Raw genomic sequence first — 12,430 nt, 5'->3', positions numbered from 1 at the left:
ATCGGAACTTTAAAGCTCGGAGGTGTTTTGCTCAAACTGGGATTAAATAAATGAAACATCATATTCTGCTGTATGAGAAATAACACCATGGAAAATCCAAACCGCTGCTTTAGCTGTAAAGGACCTTTTCTTTTTCTCCTGTTTAATTGCCGGACGGTAAACCAGAGCAAACCCACATGGCGCCCCCTAGTGGGTCTGGGGTTGGAAAAAAACAGCTTCTGTGCTCAGACCAGCAGTGGTTTCAGACAACATGAGAGTTAGACAAAGAAGAATTAGAAAAGTGTTCTGGTAACCATGGCAACTGTTAACATCAGCTGACAGAGATTTCTGCCGTTTGGTTTCCTGCTTCCAGATGAGTTTTCCTAGATTCCTGGGAGGAGACAGCTGCTGAAAAAAACATCTCAACTCTCCTCAGAAAAGACACGTGAGGAGCTTCTGTAAGTTTCCATTTGAGGACGACGCCCCCTGCTGGAGGAGTGGATGCTTCAAAGAAGCCTTAGGAGCTCACATGAAGTTCCTATTTCCAGACGGGCGGGCAGACGGGCGGGCTGGCGGGCGGGCTGGCGGGCGGGCAGGCGGGCGGGCGGGCAGGCGGGTCCTGCTGCAGATGAAGGATTCCACATGAATAACAGGAAGAACTTGCAGAGCTCTGCTATGCTGGACGAGGAAGCAAACAGTCAATGCTATGGAGGTCAGAGGTCGAGCGATGAGAGCAGAACGCACAACGAGGAGACTTCAATGCCTTTTTAAGGAGAACATAGATTAGCCGGGGGGGGGGGGGGGGGGGGCTCGGGTAAACAGTGACCTGCATCAAAGCAGAGAGGATAAGAACCGCTCCAGCAGGGGCTTTGCACGAGCCCCCGTTACGCAACGCCGCGCCTTTTCTTTAGATCTCTGGGTGGGTCGGCTGATGAAGCTGCTGGTCCAGCAGGAGACAGAAGTTCAAACTCGTTTTATCACACGTGACCTGAAGAAACTGAAGCCTGAGCAGCTCATCTATGTTTGAATCTGCACTGTTCCAGTTTTCATCTTCATCGTGATGAAGTGTGTGTTCCTTCTCAGAATGCAAAAGCGCCACCAGTTTGATGAAGCTGATATGGAATAATACGCTCTTTACCGCGATGAAGAGGGGAGAGCGTAGACATGAAGCTCAAAAGATCAAATTCAAAAAGATAAAATCAGTTTTTACTGAGCTTTCAACTTTCCTTTGATCTTCTCTGTTTGTTTTGAATAAAAGTGCCCAAAAAATTTATCAAAAATAAGAAAAATATCAAACAGCGAGTTCTGTGTTAAGCAGCTGGCAATAATACTTTTTTTTGGCTAGCTTTCGTTCCATACTTTATATTTGTCCCTGTGTTTGAGTGAGACTTTGTACCGGTTGCCAGATCCCTTCTTTAGACATTTCTGGATGTTTTTCCATCAGTTTGTAATTGTATCGGACTCAGAGAAATGATCCCACCACAAGTATGTCTGTTATTTCAGCAACTTTGTTTCTTGTACCCGTTTCTTCCAGGCAGCAGTGGATGCGGTTTATTATTTTCTTTGTAGATTAAAAAAAAGCATTAAGTGACAAAAGGTAAATCAAGTTCAAATGGCCACTTTTTACCACTGAAATCAACCAGAGTGACGGAGAATCTACAGTCATTTGGCCTCTAGAACTGAAACAGAGATTTGGTTTGTCTGCAGATCAGAGAAAAGCTTCTGAAGCTGGATTTGCCACAAATCAGAGGAGCATCATCACATTTCAAAACACACGAGTTTTCTGAACGAATCAACACGAACAAAGACAAATAAGTGATGCAAATGGATGGAAAACCCAAACATCCGTCGGCACACATGCTGATCTCTGCTTTCTCTCAGCTTGGTGGGGGTCACAGTGTTTCTAGGAGGAGCATTCTTTTTATTATTTTCTTTTTTTTTGGTCCAACATGGATAATGGGAATTTCCCCCTGTGGACTTATTCACACAGGCTGAAATGTTCATTTTGTGGCTGAAGGCATCAAACATTCCAGCTTCCTGCCATCAAGGGAATAAAATAAAATAAAAGTGATTGAATCTATCCAGTAATGTAGTGAAGGAGATAATAAGAAATCAATCCGATTCATTCTTGTTTTTACGGTCTAATAAATTGGGATAAATATCAAAACATTCTGTTGCAGCAAAAATCCTTCAAAAATATTTTGAGTTAATCTAAGAACAAACATCCAGTTCTGAGTGAAAGAGCTTTTTTGGTCCGGGCGAATACTCGATTCTGATTGGCTGCAGGTTGTCCTTTCAACATTGATAATTGACACCTAAAAAACAAGTTGCCTGAATGTTCTATCTTACTTCTCTGGCCTAAACGCCAGTTTGTAACCGAAACAATAGCTGATCCCGACCGTAGAAAGGCTCTGTGTCCTTCAAATGTCTCTATGATGGACATGACAATATCTATCAATCAGTAGCAACTGATGCTTTGGATGACGTAGGATGAAGTCTAGCTTATAGACCTCCACTGCTGCAGAGCCAGATCAGTACAGGGTCGGTAGCCGTTACCATGACAGCCGGTAGTTCATGTCCATTACTCTGCTTTTTGTGGAAAAACATTTAAACCTAAAAAAATTAACAAAATTGCAGTACTAATTGATTTAATGTTGATTTCTTTGGAAGGTGACCGTGGTTTTGGAAGGATAATGCCCGACGGGGCGCCCATGTCAGAAACGAATGCGCTTACTTTCGGGACCCAAACAGGAAGACGCATTTGAACAGCACTAACGAGCTTTTTGCACAGCTGGCAGGATTTGGCGTTTAAAAACATAAGACACACCTGCGTCTGACTGACTTCTTCCTAATTTGTGTATTCTAAGTGTTCGCTTCGACCGCAGCGAAACAAATGTACATAAAAACATTTTTGCTCCACGGGTCAATACGGTTTTCACTGAAGTGGATTAATCTAGAATCAGATCTGCACAAAGAGACATTTAGAAGCTAAAATTACATTTTTTCTTAGGAATCTGGTAAAAAAATCAACTGTCAGCAGGGGTGGAGCTATGGGGGGGACAAGGGAGGGCAGCAGCCCCTCCAACAAAAAGCTTTGTCCCCCACTGTTTGAGTCAGTTTCAGTCTAAATACTGACAAAGGTTCAGAAATCTTCAATTCAACCTTTTTTCAGCATTGCAAAAATAACAACAAACATAAAATAGCTTTTAATAAACTTTTCAATTAATGACCATGAAATTTAAATAACATCTTCTCATTTGCCACCCATCCAAAGCCTTCTGCCCCCTTCCTGTCCTACAAGATAAAATGTCCCGGCTCGGACACTGACTGCCAGAAAGGACAATGTTCCGTCCATTATTGAAGACCAAATATGTCGTTTCTGCGGCTAAAGATAATTTTCCTACAACTAAAACAGGCGATGTTGGATTTACGGCTGATCTGTGATCATTTGATGTCCATGAGTTTCTGGACGTTTGCTAACGTCTTTGAGAAGCGATCAGCAGATCCTGTGTGGTCGTCCTCTGAACCGTGTTGAGAGCGTGCGCAGCGACACAAATTAACGGCCGAATGTGTTCTGCATTATCTTGGAATCCCCAAAGTTGACGTCAAGCGGGCGGCAGATGAAAGAAAGCGCCGGCAGGTTCCCCTTTCTGCAGTCAAGTCAGCTTTTAACACCTCGAGTTTCATGCCAGGAGGCATAAAGCAAGGTTCTAATCCAAGACGGAGGAGATTTAAGATTAGCGCTGCGTATTCTGACAAACGGGCCGAGCTTTCTGCGCCGCTGACCAAATATGGAGAAAGAGCGAGCCCTGCAGATGACTGACGGAGGCAGGAATGCACAAGCCGGGTGTAGTAAAAGTTGTAAGCTTTATTAACAGAACGATCGTTTTCAGACAAAAGTACAGGAGTAATATTGGTACTGGTAATACCGCAGAAACACAAGAGATGCATCTCACAAATTAGAAGCCAGACATTAGGATCACATGACCACCAAATGTACACACCTGAGGCACAAAAGAGTTGGTTCTCATGCCACATTTACACAGATATACACAACGTTAATACACGGAAAGAACCACACGGCACAGCCCACCATTCAGCATGGAAGAAGGGACAGAGTGGACTGAACAAAATCAATAAGCCCCCGTGCAGTGACAGCAATCCTCTCATGAACAGACAAAGTGGGCGTGGCTTTTTTTATGGAAAGTCTCTGTTGCTGCATATTTGTTTGATTGTGAGGCGAAGTATGGCTTTAACGCACCGAGACTGGATCCAGACCACGCAACCCAGTTCACAACAAAGTATTGCCTTTTCTCCAAACGACCAAGAACAAAACCACGAACGTGAGACCAAAAGTCCGCTCCAGGCGCCGGCCACTCGGGGGCGATATTGCCTGACCGAGACGAGGAAAAAACCGCAACCAAAACTGGTTGGTCCTATTTGTTAAATATTCAAATAAATAAATAAATACATAAATATATAAAGGCCGGTATCTTCTCACTTCGCCATAGATCCAAACCAATGAACCCAACCAAACCTGCCAGTGTTTGATTCAAAGGCTTCCTCCATCATTTTAGGTTTCAAACCAACAAAAAGAAGAAACGTTTTTTTTTATATCATGACATACAGCGTTAGCTGCATAGGATATTCTATGGACAGTGACATTTTTTAGATGACAGCAGAAACATCCTCATGCTTGACTCTGATGAAGTTTTTTTATATCCACATAACTATGACTTTTACCGGTTTATTTTTTTTAATGAGCCAATGAAAAGTCCTCACGAAACTAGGATTTAAATCCACACGAGCCTTTCTGATTCAACAAAAACTGTTTGACTCTAGTTCTACAACATAATAGATAATACCACGTCTTTCCTCCACAGAACAAAACGCTTTTGGGGTCAAATAAGCTTTAAAAATGGTTTGGCCTCATTTCAAGGCCGTCACACATTGGTGTGTGATAATAGTAGATGTTACCGTTAGTAAACCAAAAAAACAATCCAGTTCTATTAAAAAGACTAAATCTAATCCTGCTGTAAGCGTTTGGTGTCTCCGAATATGACATCAATTGGAGTTTCAGCTATCTTTGTATTTGAGTGGCTTCTTAAAAATGAAAGTTACTGTTTTCAACCTCAAAACCCTCACCCATCCACCTAGACCAGATAAAAATGTAAACGTTCAGATCCTCAAAAACGACCAAAATTATGTTCGACTGTTGTCAGTGTAAGTTCAAAGTCAAAAAGTGTTTTACGCAATCATAGATCAAGTTAAAACGATAGTTACAAATAAAATGGAGCTGAAGTGAGATTGATCACGCAGAATTATTTTCAGAAAATAAATGATGTGTATCAAGTACATAAAGTATATTTTTACCTTGTCCAGGAAGGTGACATCAGTGGGCCCTCCCCCATAGAGAGTGCGGAGGGCGGGGCGGGTCACCAACACAGTGATCAGAGTCAAATCCTCCATGATGTCACAGCATTTTTGTTTATTGATTGGTTATGGCTTCTCACACTGCAGTGCTGTGGATTATGGAGGATTATCTAAGAATGAAGGCAAAAGCAACAGAAATGAATCTGAATTCATCCCCAGTGTTGCTTTAGCTTTTACTTCAAATTTGGCAAAAAACCCTAAACAAATAAATAAAACCCACAAATTATTACGAGAAAATGTTTTAAACGTCTCAGTTTGACGGAAAAGTCTGCAAAGAAAACAGAGAAATCTCACAGATGTTCTGGGAAATATTTAAAAATTCTTCTTTGGTGACAAACAAAAGTATCTATTAAAAATCACAAAATGCTCCACATCTTTCATTTCAATTTACCGTTTGGCTTGAATTAGCATCCAAACTGCGTGAGCGTCCTGCAGCTACTCATGTCTCCCGGTTTTTCTTTACACTGTTATTAATATGTCAGTTGAAAAACCAACAATATTTATGGAATCACGTCCAAAATCTAACCTTGACCTGAAGCACAAGCAGTGCTGTGGTGGACACAAATGCATAAAAAAACTACTAGCAGGATGCTAACACTGTTAACAAGATGCTAACACCATTAGCAGGTTTTTAACACCATTAGCAGGTTGCTAACACTATTAGCGGGATGCAAGCACCGTTAGGGGGATGCTAACACAGTTAGTGGAATGCTAACACTATTAGCAGGATGCTAACAACACTAACAGGATGCTAACACAGTTAGTGGAATGCTAACACTACTAGCAGAGCCTACTTTTTTCTTCTGTATTTACAGCAAATTGTCTTATTTTAAAATTGATTTGAAGAATGTACAAGTGGAAGTGGAACAAAAAAAATAGAACAAAAAGAAGCTCTTCCTGGGTTAATCAAAAGTTCCCTTTTTAAAAACGGAATAAACATTTAGATGGTTTCTAGTTATTTGATCACATTTGTTCTTTTTTTGTATTTGGGTTTTTAAATGAGTCGTTTTTGGGTTTTTTTAGCTTCCAGACAGTAATTCAGAAAACAAAAGGACAGCTTAAATCAAAGTGTTCTATCTTTACCTTCTCGCACTTTCCAAAATGTTTAAACAACAACATTGGGTGCTGCCACTTCATTCTGAACACGCAGCCTAACAAACAACTAAAGTTAGCTGGACAATTTCTGTTCGTCTGCTTTCATTTGTAGAAAGAAAATCAAATTCATTTTTAGTTTTAGTTGGATTAGTTTAAAAAGTTTACAATGTTGCCTCAGTTTTACCTCAGTCTGGACAGTAACTAAACTTTGATTGAAGTAAAGCGTCTCAGCTGTGATGGAAGACAGTGTCTGTTAGCTGTTACAGCATTTGCACCTTATGGAAATCAGAAGCTCGGATGTGGTTTTATCCATTTAGTGAGAGTTTTTAGTGCAGAGGGCTTCTTATGTTCTAATAACAGCACTTTGGTAACATTAGGCCAAGCGTTGTCCTAAAGCGATATGTGTCGGCAGCACGCCAACGTCAGAGAAATGCTGGCTAAGATTCTGGAAAGCTTGCTGGTGAGGATTCGGTACATCTCCCTTTAGTTAGGTGGAACCACACGGTATGGAAAAATATTGCAGTAGAAATCCGCAAACAATCTAGAAGTTGAGTCCACACGGATGCAAACAAATGCACACAAAGACTTTACACCGTTTTTGTAAGCTACAAAGGGAAAATCCTTGTTCTAATTTAGCACTAGAAAGGTCCAGAGCAGATCTGAGGATTCTTCTGCAAGATCCCAAAGTTTGACATTGTATCAGAACCAATGGGTGTGTCACTTTGAGTTTTTGCGATTAGGATCAGAATATATATATATATATTTAAAAGGACTTGACTCTGCAGACTTTCTATGTTTGCATTTAAAAGGAGAAAAATTCAGCCTAAGTCGTATTCTCTGCACTATAAGATGCACCTAGAAGCCTCAAATTATTTTAAAAAATGACAGTGTGTCTTATCATTTAGATTCTGGATGTGTTTACTAATGTCAAAGCAATTTTGAGAGATGGTAAGAGACTGTAGAGTTTGTTTTAGCTGCATCAGTCTGTTTTATTTGTGTTGCCATGAAGGTTGGGAGTTACAGGTATTGTAAATAGGCTAATGTTGCTAACATGTAGCGGTTTCTGACTGTGTTTTTTTTAGGTGTTGCTGACAAAGTTAGAAGTTAGCGTAGTCAGAGTAAAGTTGGTTTTAGCGTTAATAGTCTGTTGTTATATGCGTTTGCAAACAACGTTGGGAGTAACAAACATTCTGATAATGCTAACATGGCTACTGTTAGCATGGCTAACATGTAGCATCTCATAAATAAGTTCTAGAATTACTGTGATCGCAGTTAATAATTAGGGAGTATTATGGTCACGCTAAAAAATGTAATATTACGAGATTCAAAGTCTTAAATTTGTTTGATTAAAGTAGAAGTGAGCAAACCAAGCAGGAAGTGAACGCCGGGCAGCAGCAGAGCACCGTTGATGAAGACGTCGGTGTCCCCGCAGACGACTTGGGTCAATCCTTTCTTCCTCCAAAGACCAGATCTCTACGTCTGTGTGACGGTTCTGTCTGAGGACGAGCACTGTTTTTCATTTTCAACGTTCTAATGCTAATAGAAGAGACTATTTACATTCATCTTTGTTGTTTTACGTTGAAACGGGACGTTTCATCTGGGCGTATGGAACTGTTTACCTACAGCTTTGGTGTTCTGTGCATGACAGGTTCATGACGTAATGAGACAAATGGAATGGACTCGGAACCCCGGAAAGACGGCTACACTGACAAGAATTTGGTTGTGAGTCGTCAAAAGGTTCAGAATTCTTTGTTTCTATCCAGAAATTAAGCTTCACAAACGTTCCACTTCTTTCCTCTTCAAGCTAGGTTCCAATAAACAGACAACGTTGGGGTTTTTTCAGACTTTTTTCTCTCGTAAATGTCTGACTTTAAAGTCATAATTAATAAAATAACATTCTTTGATCGTAAACTGGCCCTAAAACTCGGTCATAGTCGATAAAGTCTCATTGACTGACAGAATTGTCTTTGACTCTGATGCCCCCTATAGCGCAGAAAATACAATTTTTGATTTGATGGGAATTTGACTCCCCACCAACCATTAACATTTGTGTCTTATACATCCTTAATTAACTGAGTTTAGGAGCATTCCAGCTTGTTTCCTTGATAAGAAACACCTGTTTGCAGGAAAGAGATCATAATGTTGAGGCCCAAAGCTATGCAGGATGATCTCGTCTCTTAGTTTAAACTATTTTCAAAATGTACAGCCTAAAGGCAGCTGCATGTTCCAGAAGGCTCCACTAGGTGGTGGTGTTGCTCTACTGAAAAGGCAGCAAGTCACATTGAGTAACATTAGGAGGAATTATCATCAATAAATTAAGATTTGCTAAATGATCATTTGTTTACTAGTGTTACTTTTTATGCAAAAACTCAAAGTGTAACACAACACAATACCAGGCTCTGCTCTGTACTGTTTTTTTCTGCACAGGCCTTTCTAGTGATAGATTAACCAATGATCTGGGGAAAACGTCACAAACGCTGCTGAAGGAAGAAAATGTGAGCTGAGGATGAGAGACTCAAGAAGAGATGAAGTCTCTTGTTTCCTTTTTCATGACCTGATGAGCCACAGGAGCAGCAGGCGGCGGCCGCGGGACACTTCTAATCGGAAAAGAGGCTGGCAAAGGACTGCCGCAGGCTGCGGATGGTCTCAGCTTTGGCTTCGTCGTCGGTCAGATTCCCTCGTAACGTCTCCGTGAAGGTGTTGGTCAGCGACTGGGACTTGCTGGGGGAAGAAAAGTGACACGGCGCGAGTCAGAACGATTCAACCGGCGCTGTAAACGAGACTTTTGACAAAAACATGTGACAAATGACCAAATATCATTACTTTAGGAATCTGTTTCACTGAATGTGGAAAATAACTTTCATGTTTAATGATTCCATACTTTAATTAAAAAAAAGTAGCTTCTTATTTTGAAAATATGAAGACTAAAAAATGGTCATTAAAAACATTTTTTAGGGAATCTTTGTTTCCTATGATGTTATTCAAACACAAACCTCCAACATTTTGCTCATTTGGTTTGCTCATGTTTCGGTCGCACGCTCTTCCTCTAAATGTTGTTGTGAAAACGCTTGGAAGGAGTTTCACTTCAAAGAAGTGAATAAATAAGGAGATATGTTCTGTCTGTAGTTATATCAGTTGTAAACTGTTGGCGTTTGAGGTTTCTTGGTGAGTTGAAGGGCCTACATGATGCAAAATCGACTTTTTGATCTCACAGTCATAAGTATGAAAGTGAGAAACCGCCCCTTCCAGGAAGAGTCTGACCTTCCAGCTCCGCCCCCAGGCTAATGCACACGCCCACTTTCTTAGCGGCCCTAGTAGTTATCGGTATTTTATATGAACAACATGCACGTCTGTCTCTGCAAAAGTTCACATGTTGTTTGTTTTCGTGGGTGAAACACAGACAAGCCGCTGAGGCCGGCTCTAGGATGACGTCATGAAATGGGCGACACCCACAAGGAGCCAAAGGCGGAGCCTCAGAGGTCAAGTCGTCTTACCTACAAGTAGGAAAATGAGCTTCAAAAACAAAAACTTCTTTAAAAATGGTTTAGTGTCTCAGAGCTAATGTATGATTATATCCATGGATGTAGTTTACTGTGAAAGGGTTAAGAAAAGCAGGACATAGACCCTTTCATGTTAACCTTCTCATGTCGAGCTACCGGTATGGACCTACTTTAGCTGGGGGGACGGTTTCTGACCTCCTGGACCAGAGGAGGCAGGGATGGGTCCAGGCTGGAAGGCCTGGCTGGGAGAAGTGGTGGCTGAGCGAGCCCTCTGAGGTGAGCCCTGAGCTGACTGCGATGGAGACGCAGAACCAGAGCGGTGACCTCCTGCAGGAGAAAGAGCTTTAGCATTGAAAGATAACAGCTTTACTCTCCCTTCATGAGCAGGGATCATGTCCGTGTTATTAGCGAAAGACTACAGTACCTCTTCTGGGTTGGGTTGTCTAAAGAAAGAGAAATACAGAAAAAGAAAGAATGATCAGATCTGTTTTTCTACTGTCATCCAGTGCAGATAACTCTTTGGTTCTTAAGTCTTAGTCACATGCACCTGTGTGGGTGTTGCTGGTTTTTGGGTTGTCTGAAACTGTTGAGGGTTCGGAGTGTACAGATGATACGTAAGTGCACTCCTACTGTCTGATTTCCTCCTTTCTAACAGTCAGGCTGGACTTGAACAGCATTAAAAGACCCCTTGCACAGGTTTTGGGGTGGGTTGAAAAAAAACAGATCAGTACCACCCGCCTGCATTTCACCTACTCTCTCCTTTCTTACCCTCACGTGTTGATAAAGTGTTGACTACGACCTGTCACTCATAGAAAAACAACAGGCATGAACACCATCGGTTCATCGAACGGTCTACGACCATGATGTTCCGTCCTGTACAAGTTTGTCCATTTTTCGCCCAGACACGGCGAGTTTCAAGGGAAGTCGAGACTAAGGCTTCAAATTTCTACAACAGGTAATTCCCCAAATTTAACCCAGTAGCTTTTTCAAATTTGTTTCTTAATAGTAAAACCTGACGCACCATGCTTTTTTCAATGCTATAGTGTTTGTTCTGACAGACAGCGGTCCCCAACCTTTTCAATGCCACGGACCGGTGTGACGTCACACAAAGGTTTCACGGACCGGTCTTGAAATTGTAGGCGGATGATTATTGTCGCTACACTACGATAACAGAGACGGAGAAGTTATAAGACCAACCCTGAGCTTTATTTTGACAGGCATGTCATTGTTCATCACACAGGTGTCATCATCCTCTCCCCTTCCCTCACTCAAGGTTCAAAACGGAAGTACTATCTATCAAATGTAGCTTTCTTTTTTTGGAAGTGGAAGGCTCCTCCTCTGTCTCCTGGCTGGGTGTTTTCCTCTTGGCAAAGAAACTTTCCAAAGACGTTTATTCTATTCATTTTGTTAGCGCCTGGGTTTTATTTTAGCTGTAACCTATCAGGTGATGGAGAAGAGCACCTAACATAGACGGATGGAACAGAGAATCGCGCCATTTTTCAAAATAAGACATCTTTCAGATTCTGAAAGAAATAAAACTGAAGTCATGTAAGTTATTTATTCTTTTTGTGCGGCCCGGTACCAAATGACCCACGGACCGGTACCGGCCTGTGGCCCGGGGGTTAGGGACCGCTGCTGACAGATATAGCCCATAGAAAGTTGGTATCAGCAACAATTCAAGTTTCATGTTATGGAAGTTAAGTTTCAGATTAATCATCAACTCAATAAGGTTGGAGTAAAGATTCAAATCGAGTAAAGATTAGGATTAAAGGAATAACCATCGATTCAGTGTTGTAATGCAGAGATGTGGCGTTGGCGTTTTAACCTTCACTGATGAAGGCAGCGGCGTAGAAACTCCCAGGAGCACTTGGGCCATCTTGTTGATCACCAGCTCCGTGATCAGCTGTTTGTCCTCCTCCACGTGTTCCCCAATCAGAGGCATGGAGCTGTCCATCACCTGCACAGGCGGCACACATGTCAACATCCGCCCACTAGAGGGCAGCAACAAACAGCCTGAAATGCACCAAAACTTCCTGCCACAATGGACTCTTTGGTGCTCAGCCAGAATTGATGAGTCACTTTTTATTTTCTCCATTTGATTTGTAAAAGTATGTGCTTCTCCATTGTTGAGGTCAGAGGATAACAGCTTTACGAGCCTCTCTTGGTCTCTAATCCAATTAACTGCTGATGAAAGTTCCCCTGTTCCCAGGCTCGTCCTCCACGAAACAACCACCGCTTCAAACTCGTCCTTTATTGACTGATTACATTCTGCAGAGTCTTTAAGCATGTCCGCTTGCTGCGATAACAAATCCCATGAACTTCGGGTCAACGGGACCCTGTTTGAGCGCACAAATTGAATTACTCAAAGAGGAGCTGAGGAAGAACACACAAATGTTCCCAGAACTTTGGTTCTCAAGCCGAAG

The 12,430-nt window shown here is 41.8% G+C and overlaps 1 protein-coding gene across 1 annotated transcript in view; it reads right to left on the bottom strand.

The window, feature by feature from the left end:
- Window positions 1-3,827: 3,827 nt before the first annotated feature.
- The window catches only part of syn3 (synapsin III), a 150,769-nt gene continuing 142,166 nt past the window's right edge, over window positions 3,828-12,430 (bottom strand). The window contains exons 11-14 of the mRNA XM_004082870.5: window positions 11,833-11,964; window positions 10,432-10,450; window positions 10,178-10,334; window positions 3,828-9,228 (exon numbers count right to left, since the gene is read on the bottom strand). Coding sequence (XP_004082918.4) covers window positions 9,105-9,228; window positions 10,178-10,334; window positions 10,432-10,450; window positions 11,833-11,964 — 432 coding nt within the window. The 3' untranslated portion in view covers window positions 3,828-9,104. The remainder of the gene's footprint in view (window positions 9,229-10,177; window positions 10,335-10,431; window positions 10,451-11,832; window positions 11,965-12,430) is intronic.

The sequence above is a fragment of the Oryzias latipes genome, chromosome 23, assembly GCF_053564925.1.
Source record: "Oryzias latipes strain Hd-rR chromosome 23, Olatipes_Hd-rR_3.1".
In the NCBI taxonomy this organism is placed as follows: Eukaryota; Metazoa; Chordata; class Actinopteri; order Beloniformes; family Adrianichthyidae; genus Oryzias; species Oryzias latipes.
This window is presented reverse-complemented; position numbering and strand designations above follow the sequence as displayed.